At 44.0% G+C, this 22065-nt stretch overlaps 1 protein-coding gene across 1 annotated transcript in view; it reads left to right on the forward strand.

Annotated features, from left to right (window-relative positions):
• Window positions 1-22065, forward strand: part of LOC124606053 — a 172915-nt gene that overhangs the window by 81288 nt on the left and 69562 nt on the right. Inside the window, exons 6-7 of the mRNA XM_047138013.1 lie at window positions 1438-1637; window positions 18207-18334. Coding sequence (XP_046993969.1) covers window positions 1438-1637; window positions 18207-18334 — 328 coding nt within the window. The remainder of the gene's footprint in view (window positions 1-1437; window positions 1638-18206; window positions 18335-22065) is intronic.

The raw sequence follows: 22065 nt of genomic DNA on the forward strand, positions 1-22065 counted from the left end.
TGATTCACACGAATGCCAAACACAAAGAAATAGAGCAATATGGCTGAAACTTGGTGTGCGTTCTTCCAAAGATGCTACTAATCAAACATGACCTCAATACGCGCCGGTGGTGCCGTCTCTCTGACTTTCCACGGACTTTTCAAACGTCTCTCGTAAGTGTGTGTGTGTGTGTGTGTGTGTGTGTGTGTGTGCGTTTAAAAAACGATACAACGAACGCATCAGGTGTTGTACGAAACAAACCATTCCACTTTTGCAGAACACTTAAAACTCCATAACCACCATCCTACAAACATGGAACAAGATATAAAAATAAGGTGAATGAAAAACCATGATAAATAATACGCACCGAAACACACACACACACACACACATGCATGCATACAGAATGAGATCACAGACATCACAAAAAAAGGAAAAAAAAATTGGCAATAACATTTTATCTTTGGCAATAACATGCGACAGTCCGCAACACAAATCAAAACATAGCATCAAAACTAGTGTTCATTTGTTAGTGCTGTGAAGTGTGGAAAACAAAAACCCAAATGGCAGTTATAAGATGAAGAACAGCGCAAGAAACGAAACTAAAACGCAATATGCAGAAAATCACGGAACGTGTGAGCGGAATTTAAAATATTACTACGCCACTGAAGGCCCGCCTGGTTGGCCGTGCGGTCTCACTCACTGCTTTCCGGGCGGGAAGGAGCGCCCGGTCCCCGTCACGAATCCGCCCGGCGGATTTGTGTCGAGGACCGGTGGACCGGCCAATCTGTGGATGGTTTTTAGGCGGTTTTCCATGTACCTCGGCGAATGCGGGCTGTTTCCCCTTATTCCGCCTCAGTTACACTGTGTCGTCGATTGCTGCGGTGACAAGTTGTCCACGTACGCGTACACTAGCATTACTCTACCACGCAAACATAGGGGTTACACTCGTCCGGTGTGAGACGTTCCCTGGGGGGTCCAGCGGGGGCCGAACCGCACAATAACCCTGGGTTGGGTGTGGGGCGGCGGAGGGGTGAAGTGGACTGCGGTAGTCGTCGCGGGGTTGTGGACCACTGCGACTGCGGCGGGGACGGAGCCTCTCCGTCGTTTCTAGGTCCCCGGTTAACATACAATACAATACATACAATACGCCACTGAAAAACCAACCACCAGAACTGTTTATAATCTATAAACACACTTCCAAAATGTAAACCGAACAGTAAAAATTTGTACATATTCCAGGCCACTGAGGACGCCTCGCAGAGAATAAAGGCGCAACGCTTACGGACCGATAACTGTGTTTCATTCAGTTGTAGTTAGACGGTCAACAAGCAAAAAAGAACCGTAAGTGAGAAGAATGTGCTTCGGTGGTGCTTTGGTCTTGAACTGATACAGTTTGTCTGGTGAGCGTGCAGCTGGGGCCTTGCAGCGACTGCAGCGGAGCGCGGGCGTGCGCAGGTTTGGCGGCAGGCGGCAGCACGGGGCAGGCGCCGCCCAGTGGTGCTGGCTGGGCGCGCTGCGGCGCCGCCTGTGCGAGCTGGCGAACGCGCCGCTGCCGCAGGGCCACGCCGCCGGCTGGGAGGTGCTGGTCAGCGCCGCGCCCCTGGCCGCCGGGCCCGCCGACGCCGGCCAGGACCCCCTCACCGCCATGGAGGAAGGTGGGTGCGCAGGCGGGCTGGCGTTCTGCACACACACTTCCCTACTGACGCGTCGCGACAGGCTGAAACACTGCACACACTGACTCAAGCCAGCGACTTTCTAAGAGATTTTTGTTTTCGTTTTGCAGTTAGTTTCGTTCAATTATTTATTAGCATGCTGTGTGCATCACACACTGCTCCATAAAGAAAAAGAAGCACCAATAAAGGAAGACGATAACAAATCAAAGTTCACCAGTTCACAGGGTATGTCAGGCTATTTCCGTCTTTATTGTAAGAAAATCCGCCGGCCGCTGTGACCAAGCGCTTCTAGGCGCTTCAGTCTGCAACCACGCGACTGCTACGGTCGCAGGTTCGAATCCTGCCTCGGGCATGGATCTGTGTGATGTCCTTAGGTTGTATGTATTTCGATTGTATGGTAACCGGGGATCTAGAAACGACGGAGAGGCTCCGTCCCCGCCGCAGCCGCAGTGGTCCACAACCCCGCGACGACTACCGCAGTCCACTTCACCCCTCCGCCGCCCCAACCCAGGGTTATTGTGCGGTTCGGCCCCCGGTGGACCCCCCAGGGAACGTCTCACACCGGACGAGTGTAACCCCTATGTTTGCGTGGTAGAGTAATGTTGGTGTACGCGTACGTGGACAACTTGTCACCGCAGCAATCGCCGACATAGTGTAACTGAGGCGGAATAAGGAAAAACAGCCCGCATTCACGGAGGTAGATGTAAAACCGCCTAAAAACCATCCACAGACTGGCCGGTCCACCGGACCTCGACACAAATCCGCCGGGCGGATTCGTGCCGGGGACCGGGCGTTCCTTCCCGCCCGGAAAGCAGTGGTTTAGACCGCATGGCCCACCGGGCTTCCTTAGATTAGTTACGCTTAACTAGTACTAAGTTCTAGGGGACTGATGACCTCAGAAGTTAAGTCCCATAGTGCTCAGAGCCATTCGAATCGTTTTGAAAGAATATTGAGGATGTGTCAGATGACGACCATTTTGGCTTTAGGAAAGGTAAAGGCACCAGAGACGCGATTCTGACGTTGCGGCTGATAGTAGAAGACAGACTAAAGAAAAATCAAGACACGTTCATACGATTTGTCGACCTGGAAAAAGCGTTAGACAATATAAAATAGTGCACTATGTTCGAAATTCTGAGAAAAATAGGGGTAAGCTACAAGGAGAGACGGGTAACGTACAATATGTACAAGAGCCAAGAGGGAATAATAAGAGTGGCGACCAAGAATGAAGTCGTCGGATTAAAAAGGGTGTAACACAGGGATGCAGTCTTTCGCCCCTACTCTTCAATCTGCACATTAAAGATGCAAAAGTTCAACATGTTAATTAAAATTCAAGATGAAAGGATACCAATTATACGATTCGCTGATGACATTGCTATCCTGAGTGAAAGTCAACAAGAATTACATATTATGCTGAATAGTTTTAACAATCTATTGAGTACAGAAGACGGATTGAGAGTAACTAGAAAAAAAGACGAAAGTAATGAGAAGTAGTAGAAATGAGAACAGCGACAATCTTAACACCAGGATGGGTGGTCACGAAGTAGATGAAGTTAAGGAATTCTGCTACCTAGGCAGCAAAGTAATCAAAGACGCAGCAAAGAAGACATCAAAAGCAGACTAGCACTGGCCAAAAGAGCATTCCTGGCCAAGAGAAATCTAGCAGTATCAAATATAGCCCTTAATTTGACGAAGAAATTTCTGAGAATGTACATTTACAGCACAGCACTGTATGGACTGCGGAAAAACTGCAACAGAAGACAATCGAAGCGTTTGAGATGTGGTGCTACAGACGAATGTTGAAAATTAGGTGGACTAATAACGTAAGGAATAACGAGGTTCCGCGCAGAATCGGGGAGGAAAGGAATATGTGGAAGACACTGGCACAGAGAAGGAACAGGATTATAAGACATTTTTTAAGACGTAGTAATGACTTCCATGGTACTAGAGGGAGCTGTAGAGGGAAAAAACTGTAGAGGAAGACAGAGCATCCAGCAAATAATTGAGGACGTAGGCTGCAAGTGGTACTCTGAGATGAAGAGGTTGGCACAGGAGAGGAATTCGTGGCAGGTTGCATCAAACCAGTCAGAGGACTGATGACTCAAATGGCTCACAGTCATTGTATCCTCTCTTGAGGCAAGCTGGTCCACAACTGTTGTAACTGGCGCCTGATTTCTTGGATACTGGCACTGGGACGGATGATGATGAGGTTCCGTACTCCTAGGAGTGTTGGGGACGATGCAAGAGACCAACAGCGCCGGCTGGGCAAGGTCCTTGTGGAAGTGGTTTGCCATTGCCTTCCTCCGACCGTAATTGGGATGAATGATGATGCTGTAGATGACACAACAACACCCTGTCATCTTGAGGCAGGAAAAATCCCTGACCCCACCGGGAACCGAACCCGGCACCCCGTGCGCGGGAAGCGAGAACGCTACCGCAAGACCACGAGTTGTGGACACTGGGACGGAGATGACGTCCGAACAGATCCCACACATGGTCTATCAATGACAGGTCTAGGGACCTTGCTGCCTACGAGAGTACCTCAACTTAGCACACCCAGTTCATGATGGCACGTGTCACGTTTGCAGGACCATTGTCATGGTGAAAAACGACACTACGATACTCTCGCTTAGCAGTAACATGTGAGGATTCAGGATGTCCGTCACGTACCATCGTGTTCCCTCAGTCACTACCAGCCTTGATGTGGTCATATCGCCCCCTCTCCCCCATACCGTGGAACCAGGGTATTATCGCTGTGTCTCTCCAAAGCTTTGAAAGGATGAGACGCATCCCCAGGTCAGAGCCATATTCACCGAGGACGGTTATCGAGCATCGTGTAGAATCACAGTTCATCGCTGAATACAATGCGACACGATTCATCGGCAGTCCACGCTTCCCGGTCACGGCATCACACGTTGTGGTAAAGGCAGCCTACGCATAGGAGAGTAATTCCGTAGTTGGGTGTTGCTAGTCTCGGACCAGTGGTGTGAGGTAACACAGAGTACTGTAGGGAAGCCATTGCTTGTTCTCTGATGGCAGGCGCACATGTGACAGGGTTACGATGTGCACAATACCGCGATCTTCCATTGTGGTGGTGAAACGTGGCCAACTGGGATGTTTACCCTCTCGTTCCCATGCAGTTCAACATCGTTCCACCGTCTCATTCGAATGCGTCACAAATCCGAATATTGCACGATTGGACCAGCCGTTCCAGGAGACCTACAATGAGGAACCTTTCAGACTGTCAAATGCTCGTAACTCTTGTCACTCGACTACTCGGCATCTTCGTGTCCTTCACAGTGATAACTCGACATCTGATGCTGTTCACGTACCTTATATACTCCACAAAGCTTGGTAACAACACTTAACAAAAATAACACTAGTACACTCTGGTGACCGATTTTCTTGTCACAGAAAACTGCAATACTAATCAGCCGGCCTCTGTGGTCGAGCGGTTCTAGGCGCTTCAGTCCTGAACTGCGCTGCTGCTACGGTCGCAGGTTCGAATCCTGCCTCTGGCATGGGTGTGTGTGATGCTCTTAGGTTAGTTAGGTTTAAGAAGTTCTAAGTCTAGGGGACTGATGACCTCAGATGTTAAGTCCCATAGTGCTCAGAACCATTTGAACCATTTGAATACTTATTAATTACATATCCGCCTATGGTGTGTACGTCTAAAAAGTTACATTCACATCAGACCATGTTTTCTCGATTCTTTACTTTTTTTGCCGTACAGTGTATTTATGATAACTGATAGTGAAGTGGAACCTATCAGCAGGTCTATAAATAAGATACATTTTAAGCCATTCACATAATTAACATAATTAAATTTTTACTGAAATCTGCAGAGGTGTAGAGGCTTGCAGGACTGTGGAAAGATAGGTGCCACATGCTGTAAAACTAATGAAGCCTTCGGAGAAAACGGAAACTCGGACGGGGAAGCCAGCATTAAGAAAAGAAAATACGGCTCTAAGGTGGAACCTATATATTTAAGAGCCCTGTAACAAAAAGAAACTTGAAGGCATTGTTATCGAGAGGGAAGAGCGAGTACATGAAGATGAGATAGGAGAGGTGACACTCCGAGATGAATTTACAGAGCTCTGAAACCTAAGCGAAAATATGCCCCCTGGAGTAGACGACATTACCTCATTTTTTCCCTTGGCACGAGCCTTGGCACTTTTTTCCCTCTGCTCTCCAAATCGCTACCCTCATTCGCGTTTCGTCCACAATCTATCGACTGACGGACCGTGTTAATGCGTAATCTTACCCAGACGCACGTATAACATCACAGACCAGCATCCTGTGATCCACTGATTAGACAACTAATATGTTGACGGAGGTGACAGTAGAACTTTTGGATTGGTCACCACGTTGGGGCGGGCATGTAGGTGGCCCATCTTTAAACCTCACAAATTTTGATTGGGGAAACCAGCCATATCAAAACCATTCCACCTGGTTAGTGATATATATGAAGCAGACGAAGTACTCTCAAACTTCAAGAAGAATGTCATAATCCCTCTTCCAAAGAAGGTAGATGTTAAAGGGTGTGAAAACTATCGAAACTTCAGGTTAACAAATCGTGGTTGCAAATAACTGACCTAATAATTTATAAAAGAATGAAAAAACTGGGAAAACCTGACCTTAGGGAAGATCAATTTCAGGAGAAATGTAGGAACAGGCGAGGCAATACCGACTGTACAACTTATCATCGACGACAGATTGTTAGAAGGCAAACCTATGTTTGTATAAGTTCAAGATTTAGAGACAGCTTTTGACAATCACGATTTGAAATTCTGATAGCGGCACCAATACAGTACAGGAGCGAAAGGTTATCTTCAACTCTTACAATTGTACACCATAGTTATAAGAGTTGAAAGACATCTAACAAAATCAGTAATTTAGAAGGGAGTTAGGAAGGCTTCTAGCCAGTCTCCCATATGGTTCAATCTATGCATTAAGCAAGCAGCAAACGAAGTCAATCAAAATTTTGGAAAAGGACGTAAAGTTCAGGGAGGAAAGAAAATATGAAGCTGTCGATGGGGTCAGGTGCCATGAGCCCACCTCGCATCAGTACGAACGAACAAAGCTACATGGCTACACCGGAGGACAAAAGAAAATTCTATATTGCAATAAATCGACGTACAAGAAATCTAAGAACGTGAATGTTACAATGTCATAAGAAAAGTAGTACATAAATAGTAGTCCCACATGAACAGTATAGATCACCGCATAACTTAATCACCTGACAACACCCACAATGAAATCTACAAATTATTTCCAGTGCCTGTTGCGAGGGAAATAACATAAACAAATTCTGCTCACAGATGGAAAATTATAACTGGATAACGCCAACCACGTGTGCGGATGGGTTTTAATATTCGTAGTTCACAAAGCAATAACAAAATGGCGTAGAAAATCGTCGAATACACGGTTCGAAAAGTTACTTTGTATCAACATTACCTGAAAATATACTTGAAACACGGTAATAGTGAACGAAACATGGGTGAAAGGCACGGATAGTGCCTGCAGCAAGCTACAGTCTTACCTAGTTATACCAAACACCATCAAACCACCACTGTCTTCCTCCAGAACGTTTGAACTATATCTACGTGGTACCCAAATGCCAATATCTATCTTTCACCGCTCGGAGCGTGTCGGTACAACTAAATTTGATGGTCTGCCCTCTCATTGGCTCCCGCCGGTCGAAGTATGTGAGCTGAGTAACAAGAGAACCATCAGATCTATGAATGATGGATTTTGATGAGTCTTTGGTGTGATGTAGAGTAACCTGTCCTGGGAACAGCTCTTCATGCGACACCCCTAGTTCCGAGCAAATCGATATTGAAGTTTTATGCGTACTTTCTATATTCATAATCATAGTGATGTTTCGATCGAGCAACTGTACTGGAAGTGGTAAGGTTTGCGACTACCATACTGTGGTCTCGGTTCAAGTCCTGCCCACGTACTTCTTTTCCATTTTTTTAATTACTGAATTTGGCCACTTACAGACCGCTTTGTACCCAAGACACGTGTCCAATATGTCTCCTCTTATCTTCGCAGAACTACTTCATACGCTGCCTGATTGCCTGCTTCTGATCATTTGACGTCACCCTCCTAGGCTGCGAATTTTGTTGTTCAACGGGAAATTTTGCGGTACTGAATAGAAGCCTGAAACTTTCTGTGTCCAGTATGGTGTCTTCAGTGACGTCAAGTTTTCTCAAGTTTCTTCTTGTCTCTTCCAGCCAGCCCACGGTGTTTTTTAATTTGGAAATGAAATTAAAAATTTTCTGTTGGCCTGCTGCCATTCGTTCAGTAAAAATGACGGTAAAACTTTAACCTCCTCTCTCTTATTGTGTCGGTGATTGTTTCTATGTTTCTGTATCGATCTTCACTTCTCCTCTTCGTCCAGTTGTTATCTTCGCTCTTTTGTGGTCCTAAAATTTTTCTGCGTATTTTTCTTTCTTCATTTTTCCAAATCTTGCTCACTGCTTTGATTCAGTGTTAAGCATTCAGATCCGTAAAGTGCTGCCGGTTTCATTACTGTTGCGTAAAGTTTAATTTTTGCGCGGAATGATACTGATCTTTTATTATGGCTGTTCTACGTGAGTCTGTACGTTAGCTCCATTTTCTTCAATCTTTCGTTACTTGCGGTAACTTACTGACCCCCTTTGATGGTATCCATTCTCCCATCTACTTAAACTTATCAACCATTTTAATGTTTCCGTATTGCATTTGTATTTATTTTTCTCTATTGTTTTTATTTTCAATGTATTCCGTTTTCTCATATGATATTTGTAATCCGGTTTCAGCTGCAATTTCGTGAAGTGTTTCTATCATTATCTTTGCATCTGTTTTGAGCTTAGAAATTACCGCAATTTCGTCAGCAAAAGCCAACATTTCACCTCAGATCTTCCCCTTCATTATCCTACATGGATCCCTTCGATGTTTTACTCTTGTATTTCTTTATCCCACTCTCTCATAACTTTGTCTAAGACTAGATTTAAGAGAATCGATGAGAGCCAATAGCCCTGCCGAACAGCTTTGTTAACTCTGAAGGATTCAGAAACTTATCCTAGAAATTTAACTTTTGATGTTGTGTCTGTGAGTGTCTCTTCGACTAACTGCCTGCTGGTTTTGTCGATACCTGCTCCTTCAAGTGTCAGGAATACTGTCTGTGCCGGCCGATGTGGAGGAGCGGTTCTAGGCGCTTCAGTCTGGAGCCGCACGACCGCTACGGTCGTAGGTTCGAATCCTGCCTCGGGCATGGATGTGTGTGTGTGATGTCCTTGGGTTAGTTAGGTTTAAGTAGTTCTAAGTTCTAGGGGATTGATGACCTCAGACGTTAAGTCCCATAGTGTTCAGAGCCATTTGAATCAATACTGTCTGACTGTCTACAGCATCGTAAGCGTGTTCACAATAAACGTCAGCACTGATGGGTTCACCTCGGGGAATCAGTTTCTAGTGCAGCAAACCGTCGCTTTTCCACCGGAGGAATGATATTATCTTTCGCGCATGCACGCAGATCTTTGTACGGGGAGTTGCTGTCTTGTTTGGGTTCAGCCAGTCCTTTCTTTTCCTTAGATTAGCATAAAGACACCATTTCTCGTAATCAGTGACGATACAGGATAGGACTGGTCGGTGTTATTCACGAGCCAATTGGTGACGAGTAAGCAGAGATGCACATGTGGCCATACACTGACTTTTGTGATTTTGGTTTACAGCATGTGATACCAATGCTCCCTATTTTTGAATACTCCCTGTGGTGTCACCGCCAGACACCACACTTGCTAGGTGGTAGCTTTAAATCGGCCGCGGTCCATTAGTACATGTCGGACCCGCGTGTCGCCACTGTCAGTGATCGCAGACCGAGCGCCACCACACGGCAGGTATCGAGAGACTTACTAGCACTCGCCCCAGTTGTACGGACGACTTAGCTAGCGATGCAACACTGACGAAGCCTCGTTTATTTGCAGAGAAGATAGTTAGAATAGCCTTCAGCTAAGTCAATGGCTACGACCTAGCAAGGCGCCATTAGCATTATATTGCATGTATCTAAAGAGTCTAACTTGTATCGTCAAGAGCGATATACAAATGATGGATTAAAGTTAAGTATTCCAGCAGCTACGTACTTTTCTTTATAGCATTCATTACGTATCCTGTTTCAGATCTCACTCCAGCCTGCGTGAGCTTATAGCGTGCATTTCGGGTTCCTCTCATTGTGTCTAGGCTGTCTTGTCTAGACACAACACTCCCCATTACATGCAAATGTCTCACGATGGTGGGATGATCACAGTTCATCACATCTGCTAGTTCTCGAATACAATGGCGCAGATCATTGTGGATTAATGCGTTTAAACGATCTTCATCAGACCCGAGATGTCTCCCTGAATAGGGAAGTCATTAATCTCAAAATGATCCTCCTTGAAACGGAAAAAGCATTTTCTTGTCGTGCCCTGTCCAACGGCAATATCACATGAAGCAAATGTTTCTGCCTCCGCTACTGCCCCTCTATTGAACTCAAACTGAAGAATACGTCGGAAATTGACTGATTTCTCCTCTGGGTACTCCATTTTCTAGTGCCTACCGTTCCACTCATTACCTCCAAATGAAAAAAAATGACAATATGTAAAGTCAAATAGCAACAATGAACTACAAATAAAACAGACGATCGATAAATAAACCAATAGCAACTGGATTACTAACGTGCAAAACAAAAACGCTACGAACATATGAACTAACCTGATGCTTTTTTTGTAGTTCAGAGCAGCAGAAGAAAAGTTCTACTTTGCACGAAGATTTAACATAGTCATTCACAAGTTATCCTCTCTTCGTACAATTTTAAGCCGCCTGTACAATGATTCAGGAAGTAATGGTGGAACAACGCACGGCCACGAGAAACTTGGCTGGTATGGCAGATGTGAGTGCTGAGGCCCCTTTACACTTAATTACAGTCACAGTTTGGCACTCTGGGCGTGTTATAGGTGGTTCCAGTTTTAAGGGGCTCCGGAAAGCCCTATCTTTCCAATGTTAAAATAGTGTTTATAAATCACTTGTTTTCAGAAAGTATTTGGGCTAGGACGTTGAAATTGTTGCAGATTATTTATTGGAGTATTGGCTACAGCTGAACACAGAGATTTTAAAGATTTGAATTCATTTGCTAGAGATTATTGTATTGTAATGAAAATTCGCTAGTTATTGTGCCATTTCTTATTTATAAATTCAACACTATACATGTTTTTGGAAATAGGCTATGTTAACTTAGGCGGAATGGACTGTGTAACATTTTCTGAAAACCTGAATCAAATTGGTATGGTAGATCCTGAGCACTCCGTCGTCAGGCCACGAGTGGCCTACCGGGACCATCCGATCGCCGTGTCACCCTCATTGGAAGATGCGGATACGAGGGGCGTGGGGTCAGCACACTGCTCTCCCGGTCGTTATGATGGTATTCTTGACCGAAGCCGCTACTATTCGGTCGAGTAGCTCCTCAGTTGGCATCACGAGGCTGAGTGCACACCGAAAAATGGCAACAGCTCATGGCAGCCTGGATGGTCACCCATCCAAGTGCCGACCACGCCCGACAGCGCTTAACATCGGTGATCTCACAGGAACCGGTGTAGCCACGGCGGCAAGGCCGTTGACGGTAGATCCTGAAAAAAACATGTAATCTGTATGAAAAAATAAAACTTTTGGGAATTGAGCGACGAAGTTTGGTTTACCTCTTTAGTGCATTCCAGGTCCACGGGATGGGTTATCTTGGTCTTCTGCGAACTCCTGCTCCAGCTTCCTCTTTGTCCTTCTCCTGTTTACTCTGGATTATAGTTCTAGGCTATTTACAGCCCTGTCAACAGCCCGAAGACGCTCCTTGTCTAATGCAAGCATCGTTCGTACCATGTTGAAACCTATCTTCATTCCCATATTTCATTCCCATATTTCGAAATACCTTACAACGTTGCCATCATTGGAAGTAGCAACAGCATCACACACACCAAAGTGAAGTGTTTGTATTCCAACAAACACAGTCTTGGAGATTCTTGACCATATAACACTTTTTAAAATTTTCATCGGGGTTTTGAATTTTCCGTGAACATACTTTTTCAACAGTTCAGTTGCTGCTAAGTTTCTGAAAATAGCTTTTATCACCTCCATTAACGTTTCAGGCAGACTATGTTTATGAGTGAACCCTTCATCAGTTAGCAGTCCCTTGTTGTACTTATACCAACTGTTTGCTCCTTTGGGACACATGAAATAACGGGAAATTTAATCTGTGGAAAAATATAAAAAAAAGAGCCCAAATAGCTTCCTTCATTTCATCGACACTGTGTATGGCTCTGAGCACTATGGGACTTAACATCTGAGGTCATCAGTCCCCTAGAACTTAGAACTACTTAAACCAAACTAAGGACATCACACATATCCATGCCCGAGGCAGGATTCGAACCTGCGACCGTAGCGGTACCGCAGTTCCAGACTGAAGCGCCTAGAACCGCTCGGCCACTCCGGCCGGCTGACACTGTGTATATTTGGCCTAATAGCTATTCTATAATAGTTCTGTATTTTGTCAATTAAACTATTACTTAACTTTCCCTTTCCATACAACCCTTTGCCATCACTGAGTTTTAGCTTCTCGCAAGAAGCTTTCTGTCGCCGCTGCCTTGATCCCATTCGTATCTGTATGTGTCCAGTACACTCAAATTTCTGCATTACAGCATCATCACCATAGGGCTTTAGTTCTTGATTACATTTGAAACTTTTCGAATCACGTCAGCAAGTTAATTCACATATCCCACTTTATCACACGCAACAGAACGTTGAAATATACTAGCAACACTAGCCACTTCCAGTCCTCCACAACTACCACTATAGTTAGCTGTGCAATTATTTTCAGGTGTACCTTCATTTTTTGTGGACACCTATAATATTTAGATATTACTGCTACATGTAAAACTTCCCATGTGTACATACAGGTGGCAGATACTACACCATGAAGAGATGTGTGTCCCCGTTTATGCCAGGTACCATCGAATGCTTGCGTCAAGTCTCTGTTACCACTGTTTCCTATTATTGCCTCTTCCAGAGCTATCTTCATAGGTTCTGTACAGACATCTTTTACTTTAGACCCTATAAATCTATTATAGTTCGTAAACTTGGTTGGGGGATTTGGAAGATTCATCGTGCCACAGGAAACAGCACTTGCAGCAGCACCCTTATCAATTGGACGCAAGGCATGAACAAATCTAATGTTGTGTTCATAGATTTTGCTACCATTTTCTTGATTTGGAGATTGGATTGTTCCAAAATGCGGTCTTGTATGAGCACCTACCAAACTTCAGTTCATTTCACTGGCAAGGTCTACATGATTTTTTATAGAGAGTTCCAGGCCGACTTCACTTCACTGAATACACCTTGCGCTGTTTGCAAAACTTCCGTTGAGAACTGACATATCAAATATTTCATTCACATTCGATTCGCCCATAAAAGATTCATAATTTTCACTATCTCAACCAAGCTTCGTCTGCAAAGTACTTTCTCCCTCACTTTTATTCCAACAAGCAGGTGTACCAGCAAGGTTAGGTTCACACACTTGGTTATCATCTTTATTGTTTACGGTAATAACACCTATCTTTGGCTTTGCAACATTTCTCCTTTTTTAAAAGCGTTCAGAGGATTTCTAGTCACTTTACGTTTACCCGTGATTATTCTTCAATAAAACAGAGACTTCAGTGAACAGAATTCATTACGAATATTTGCAGGATTACAAAAGAGTAAATAAACATGAAAAACACGACGATCGGGTGAGCATATATACCGATCTATCACAGGTTAACCACAACACTTATTTGGTAACACTTATGTTTTCCCACATCACTGAAATGTACGTGATGAGTATATAGATTCATGAATAGAACATTTGACAGCAGTTCAACAGCGCCACAGCGGATCACGCCCATGCAGAACATATTTCAAAAATATTTTAAAAATAGTTGTAGTCTTCAAAACTGAATAAATTGTATATCAACTAAAAGGGGGAAGTCTGTAAATTTTTAAATGCAAAAAACTAAAAATTGAACGTTTCACGATTTGGAACCTTTCAGGAGCCCGTTAAATGAATCACAAAGTACAGGGTGTATCAAAAAGAAGCATCCGATTTAAACACTATCATGTTATTTGAGATATGTACGTGAACAACGTGCTGTTGGAAAGAGCAAACTGTCGAGTTTTACATAGTTCCCGCTAGGTAGTAGCGGTGTGCGCCCACCTCAGTTCTAGTACAAATGGTACCAGACAGCAGAAAGTGTTCTGTATTCTACGTTTTTCGCAGTGTGCGTCAGTAATAACTGTTCAGCGTGACTTTCATACTAGTTATGGTGTGGATCCTCCTACAGCACGGAGCTGTAGACTGTCGCGTAATCCCCACCACGCTTTTGACTTTATACGCAGTTTATATGGCTAATATTTTCGTTAACTGTATATTGCTTATTGTTGCGAGCACAACAGATAAAATGCGATTCTCACTATTAGTTTCTGCAGTTGAAAATATTTTAACTTTATTCGCCTTAATCTATTACGTGGGGATTCGCACACCACTAAAAGATTTCCTGCTGTACACGTATGATCTTTAATTTGCAAACTATTTTTGTATAACCCTGATCTGGCTTGTTAGAAATGGAACACGGTATCATTACTGTAACTAATTATGAAATTAAACATGTCCTTCGCTACTTTCATCTCTGAAATGCACTGAAAATTACTCTTATTACACGTACAGAAGTTACAGTATGCCATGTTCGCTAAACGTAAAAGCTGCAGTGGATTTTTTAACATATGAACACCATTGATTGCCACGACTAACACGAGAGCATGAAACTAAAAATGAAATTTGTTTTTTATATTATTAGCCAGAACAGGTTTCATCACAGCAGTCTTTGATATCACACAAGTAAATTTTGTTGCTCTGATTTACTTAAATTATTTACGTCACTGGTATTGTAATAGCAGTTGCCCATGTCCACCTGTAAATGACATAACAAAATCCACCATTCACCTCTGAGGTCTCCGGGAAGCTGAAAGAAATAATTTTAATGTACCGTTACCCGCCCGCTTAATTGCAGGAAAACTGCTTTCATTCAATTTAATTTTAATCTACGGGGCAGCAGCTCCCGCGATCGCTGCACAGCTCTGCGTCATGAAAAATTCTAAATATGCTGAAAACGGCTAAAAATGTGGACTGAAATACTCGGCAAGCTAGCAATAAATTATTACAAGAATTTTTAACAATCTCTATTCAAAAATCAACATAAATTTAAAGTACACACCTTTTACATTCATCAACCTCCAATGGCGTCTTTCTCGAACAAGGAACAAAAGAAAGCTAACCAAGCATTCAATCGAGCGTTACAGGCTCTTACGACTCTGATGGCTACAACAAGACGGACAGAGTTATAGCCTCCACTATTTATAGGCAATTTAATATGCATCTTTGTTATATTTTTTAATTATCATTGTGTGCTTCGATTTCTATACTCGCCGACCACAGGCGTTATTTGCAAAATGTAGATACATGATTATTGCACAAACATAAAAATGAAAAAAGATTGTTTCTTTTTTTTTTTTTACAGAGTCCACATAATCGACAACCGTTCATACAGAAATGAAATAATAATAATAATAATAATAATACAGATAAATGTTTCTTTTTTTTCACATACATTACAACGATTTTGTGAATGTCTTGCCAGGAGGCCTCACAAGACGATGGCATGAACAATTCCGAGAATGAGGTAGTTTGTGTTAAGGCAAATCGCCGAGCCGTCCTCACGTGTCTAACACATATGTCGAACGGATCCGTCATAGTTTCATAAGGAGACCGCAGAAAAGCTTTCGCCGTGCAGCTCGACAGATCAGCATGCCCCAGATGCCCGTCTGGCGTGTGTTTCGTGGGAGTTTGCACATGAAACCACACAAAAATCAACTACTGCAAGCTCTTCGTGAAGGTGACAAACAACAACGTGTGGAGTTTTGTAATTTCGTTCTCGGCAAGATGGAGGAAGACTGTTTAGTGATGATGCAGCATTCCATTTAAATGGAAATGTGAACCGCCGTAATGTGAGAATATGGGGTACGGAACAACCACATGAAATTCTACAACACGAGAGGGACTCTCCAAAAATTTCATGTGTTTTGCGCGGTTTTACGGGAAAAGGTGTACGGTACATTTTTCTTTGCCGAGAACACTGCTACAGAAATCACATACCTCGATATGCTTGAGAACTTTCTTTTCCCACAGTTGCAGACTGATTCGAACGACTTCATTTACCAACAGGATGGGGCACCACACTGGCATCTGGAAGTGTGGGAATTTTTAAATTAAAGGATTGCTGCCGGCCATTGTGACTGAGCGGTTCCAGGCACTTCAGTCCGGAACCGCGCGACCGCTACTGTCGCAGGTGAGAATCCTGCCTCGGGCATGGATGTGTGTGATTTCACTAGGTTAGTTAGGTTTGAGCGGTTCTAAGTTCTAGGGGACTGATGACCTCAAATGGTGAGTTCCATAGTGATCAGAGCCATTTGAACCATTTGATGAATCGGTCGCACTGGACCTAAATGATTCAGCCTCACATTACTGGCCTCCAAGATCACCGGACTAGACTATATGTGATTATTTCTTGTGAGGGTTTATAAAAGCCTCTGTTTATGTGTCTCCGTTACCAACAAAGAATGAAATGAGACATCGCACAACAGCAGCTGTGGGAGCTGTAACTCAAGACGTACTAGTTGCAGTGTGAGAGCAGATTGAATACTGCATTGACAAAATGGTTCAAATGGCTCTGAGCACTATGGGACTTAACATCTGACGTCATCAGTCCCCTAGAACTTAGAACTACTTAAACCTTACTAACCTAAGGACATCACACACATCCTTGCCCGAGGCAGGATTCGAACCTGCGACCGTAGCGGTCGCGCCGTTCCAGACTGAAGCGCCTAGAACAGCTCAGCCACTCCGGCCGGCATTTTAGAAATTCTGATGGAATGTTATCTATTCCTTCTGCCTTATTTGATCTTAAGTCCTTCAAAGCTCTTTTAAATTCTGATTCGAGTACTGTATCACCACTCTCTTCTAATTCGACTCCTGTTTCTTCTTCTATCACATCGGACAAATCTTCTCCTTCATAGAGGTTTTCAGTGTATTCTTTCCACCTATCCGCTCCCTCCTATGCATTTAACAGTGGAATTCCCGTTGCACTCTTAATGTTATCACCCTTGCTTTTAATGTCACCGAAGGCTGTTTTCACTTTCCTGTATGCTGAGTGTGTCCTTCCGACTATCATTTCTTTTTCGATTTCGTCACATTTTTTTATGTAGCCGTTTCGCCTTAGCTTCCCTATACTGCCTATTTATTTCATTCCTCGACAATTTGTATTTCTCTATTCCTGAATTTCTCGGAACATTTTTGTGCTTCCTCCTTTCATCAATGAATTGAAGTATTTCTTGTGCTACCCATAGTTTCTTCGCATTTGCCCTCTTTGTATCTCTGTTTTCTTTCCAAACTTCTGTGATGACCCTTTTTGGACATTCCACTCCTGTTCAACTGTACTGCCTACTGAGCTATACCTTATTGCTGTATCTATAGCCTTAGAGAACTTCAACTGTATCTCGTCATTCCTTAGTACTTCCGTATTCCACTTCATTCCGTTTTGTTTCTTCCTGACCGCCGGCCCGCATTGACATATGCCGTGTTTTGTGGCGGTGTTCGTAGCGACAAACACTTGGCTGTAGAAATGGCTTACGAAGTCACCGCCACACTTTTAATAGCGGGCCGACCGGTCCGCTGGAACAGTGAACAGAAAGATGAAAGCCCAAACACTCAGATTAAATAAAAGTCGGTACTTATCTTTATTGATGAAGATACAGAAACACAATAGTGAACTCCGTGTCTACAGAAATCTGTCTAGTTCGAGTCGGAGCGGCTAGGTCAGCGTCGGCTGACGACAAACAACAACTCTGCTGCGATGAACACACAACTGACTAGCAAGTACACAATGCGGTGGCGAGTATACAACTGAGCGGCGAATACAGAACTGTCCTAGCGCTCGCGACTCCAGCGCTTAAGAAGCAAGAAGCCAGCGGTGGCGCGCGCAGACTTGCGGCGATTTCCTGTCTCGCTGGCGCTGCTTATGCGGACGGCGTCCGTACTTTGATGCTGCCAACCTTTTGGCAGCGGGCTCGGTTGGCATTACTGGCTAGGATACAACACCGTGCATCTCAATGGGGGCATATTGAACACCTATGAAGACATGAATAAAAGCTTTATTGTGTTTCCCGCTCATCAAAAAACAAAATACATTGTATATGTTTATTAGTTTCAGAAATATAGACGTGCCAAATCAAATGACTCTTTTTGTGACGTCGACGAAGTGCCAGAAGCTCGTAATAATGTAGGATGTTTTAAGGAACATCGAATGGTAGTTTGGATGGTTTATCAGAATGGAAACATTGCGAAAACTTAACTAGAAAGCAAGCTAATAAGCAGGGAAGTGATTTCCGTGTGTGTTGCAGGTCTGCCGGATGGCGTAGTCGGGGGCGGGTTCCGGGTGTTCCCGGTGCTTCTGAGGGTGCACCACTCGCTGGGAGACGGCGTGGCCCTCCTGCACCTGCTTACGCACGCGCTCTCTGGCTCCCCGCAGGTGAGGAACGCATAGGGAGCAGCGGAGATGTGTACGAAGGCTGTGTCATTATCTGAAGAAAGTTGTGTTTAAGAACCACCAAGAGCCTCTGACAAAGTTTAGCATCAGCTAAACACTGCCATTAAAAAAGCCATCCTGTGTCACTGAAACCGCCTCCAACAATAAAATGCACTAGTACAGACAACAGTCAAATGCATTAATGTACAGGACGGTCAGAAACAATCTGAAAAGCTGTTAAGAAAAAATTCAGTACGATGCGCCATTTCTGAGTTAGTCAGCACTCAAGTCAGCAATTCAGGCCGGTGCGCTCGCAGATTCAAGCGGCGCGCCAGATACAAAAAGTCAGTCGTCCTCATGGCGTATATGATAGCGCACAAGACTGCTCAGCCTTTGGTTCGCGTTCGATCCTTACTACCGTCCCAGTCCAATTTTTGTATCGTTTCTCTTGTTCTGCTTCAGCAGATCAAACGAGGACCCCATTTGGCGACACCGTCTCTGGCGGGTACCTTGAATTTGCTAGCGCAACTGCCTGACTGGATAACTTTAATGCTAATTAACTCGGAAAATTTGGATTCCGTAGAAAGGTTGGAACACGTGAGGCAATACTAACCTTACGACTTATCTTAGAAGAAAGATTAAGAAAAGGCAAACCTACGTTTCTAGCATTTGTAGACTTAGAGAAAGCTTTTGACAATGTTAACTGGAATACTCTCTTTCAAATTCTGAAGGTGGCAGGGGTAAAATACAGGGAGCGAAAGGCTATTTACAAGTTGTACAGAAACCAGATGGCAGTTATAAGAGTCGAGGGACATGAAAGGGAAGCAGTGGTTGGGAAAGGAGTGAGACAGGGTTGTAGCCTCTCCCCGATGTTATTCAATCTGTATATTGAGCAAGCAGTAAAGGAAACAAAAGAAAAATTCGGAGTAGGTGTTAAAATTCATGGAGAAGAAATAAAAACTTTGAGGTTCGCCGATGACATTGTAATTCTGTCGGAGACAGCAAAGGACTTCGAAGAGCAGTTGAACGGAATGGACAGTGTCTTGAAAGGAGGATATAAGATGAACATCAACAAAAGCAAAACGAGGATAATGGAATGTAGTCAAATTAAATCGGGTGATGCTGAGGGGATTAGATTAGGAAATGAGACACTTAAAGTAGTAAAGGAGTTTTGCTATTTTGGGAGTAAAATAACTGATGATGGTCAAAGTAGAGAGGATATAAAATGTAGACTGGCAATGGCAAGGAAATCGTTTCTGAAGAAGAGAAATTTGTTAACGTCGAGTATAGATTTAAGTGTCAGGAAGTCGTTTCTGAAAGTATTTGTGTGAAGTGTAGCCATGTATGGAAGTGAAACATGGACGATAACTAGTTTGGACAAGAAGAGAATAGAAGCTTTCGAAATGTGGTGCTACAGAAGAATGCTGAAGATAAGGTGGGTAGATCACATAACTAATGAGGAGGTATTGAATAGGATTGGGGAGAAGAGAAGTTTGTGGCACAACTTGACTAGAAGAAGGGATCGGTTGGTAGGACATGTTTTGAGGCATCAAGGGATCACAAATTTAGCATTGGAGGGCAGCGTGGAGGGTAAAAATCGTAGAGGGAGACCAAGAGATGAATACACTAAGCAGATTCAGAAGGATGTAGGTTGCAGTAGGTACTGGGAGATGAAGAAGCTTGCACAGGATAGAGTAGCATGGAGAGCTGCATCAAACCAGTCTCAGGACTGAAGACCACAACAACAACAACTCGGAAACGGCGCAACGAATCGTTTTTTTCTTAACACAACCTATCCTGTAAAACCCTTACCAGCTTCCCAGACTGTTGCTGAACGCCCTGTACACTCCCTGACAAGAAAGTGAAGCCTCCAGAAGAGGCAGAGTAAACCAAACTAAATTTCACCGATTGAGACGATAAGTGATGTGCTGCTGTGATTACGTTATGGAGTCAGATTTACAAAGATCTCTTCAATATGAACCTAGTTCTCAGTATGACGTTGCATCCGCTCCAACTAGGCTGCATGTAATGATTCGGTTCGGAAGGTCTCACAAAGCTGATGTATCCTCTCCTGCTGACCCAAAATTGCTCCTTAATAACTGCAACACTGTCAGTGGGACGGAGTTTACGTCCAAGCTGGTCCCACATACTCTCATGTCCAAATAAAACAGAACACTTTGAACGGCTAGAGATTGGATGTTCATATTCACAGGACATGTACATTTGTACGAGGGTAATCCCAAAACTAAGGTCTCCATATTCACAGGACATGTACATTTGTACGAGGGTAATCCCAAAACTAAGGTCTCCTATTTTTTTATATATACATAGACCTGTTTATTTCTACAATGGTTTACATCAGTTTACAATTTGAACAGTTATCTATTTTTCGACATAATCACCATTTTTGTCGATGCATTTTTGTAGACGCTATGGCAGTTTTTGTATGCCCATGTCATACCAGCTCGCTGCCATGCTGTTCAGAAATTTATGAACCTCTTCTTTCACCTCGTCGTCTGAGCTGAATCGCTTTCTGGCCAAATGTTCCTTTAACCTAGGGAACAGGTGGTAGTCACTGGGCGCCAAGTCAGGACTATAGGGCTGGTGGGTGATTATGTTCCACTGAAACTGTTGCAGGAGAGCAACGGTTTGCCGAGCGATGTGTGGGCGAGCGTTGTCATGGAGAATGTGTACGCCCTTGCTCAACATTCCTCTTCTCCAGTCCTGAATTGCTCGTTTGAGTTTTTTCAGAGTCTCACAGTACCTGTCAGCGTTAATTATGGTTCCAGCGATTCACCTCCGACGACGAGGTGAAATAAGAGGTTCATAACTTTCTAAACAGTATGGCACTGAGCTGGTATGACATGGGCATACAAAAACTGCCACAGCGTCTACAAAAATGCATCGACAGAAATGATGATTATGTCGAAAAATAGCTAAATGTTCAAGAAGTAAACTGGTGTAAAACATTGTAGGAATAAACAGGTCTATGTACTTATAAAAAAATAGGGGACCTTACTTTTGCGATTACCCTCGTATGTTCTGCAGAAACGATTAGCATTTGACCCGCGGGATCAAGGTCAACATCGATATCGCGGCGCAACACCACCTACCGGTAAAATGTGTCCGCAGTTCTCATTGTCGCTATAGTCCTAAGGTAATGGATCAGTGTGACCTGAGCAGACATTGAGGACGCCTCGCAGACATATACGCGAACTGTATCGTCGAATCAGTGAGTTTGAAAGAGGGTGCGTTATTGGCATCAGAGTATGTGATGCATACATTTGGGAAATTGCTGCTGGCGCGGGACGAAGTGTGTCGGTAGTGCAACAGGTGTGTGCTGAATGGTTCACGGAAGGCAGTAAACCACAACGAGATAGGTCAGTATCACGACCCACACCTCCTACCGAGAATATTGACACTTCATCCGAATGGCATTGTAGTACAGATCTGCGTCCCCCTCGACTCTGGCGCAACGGTGGAAGAGTGTAACGTATTGTACACTATCAGGGGTGGCAGTCCGTCGCCTTTTATGACGGCATCGGTTACGTGCACGTCGTCCGCTTCTCCGCCTGCCTTTGACGAATGAGCAGAAACATGCTAGACGGCAATTGTGTTTGGAACGACGTCACTGGGGACAGGAATGGCATTGGACGATGTTTTCGGACGAATCCAGGTTCTATGTGTTTCGAAATGATGTCCGCATGTTGATTCGCCTCAGACAGAGGAAGTGG

This window comes from Schistocerca americana, chromosome 3, assembly GCF_021461395.2.
Source record: "Schistocerca americana isolate TAMUIC-IGC-003095 chromosome 3, iqSchAmer2.1, whole genome shotgun sequence".
In the NCBI taxonomy this organism is placed as follows: Eukaryota; Metazoa; Arthropoda; class Insecta; order Orthoptera; family Acrididae; genus Schistocerca; species Schistocerca americana.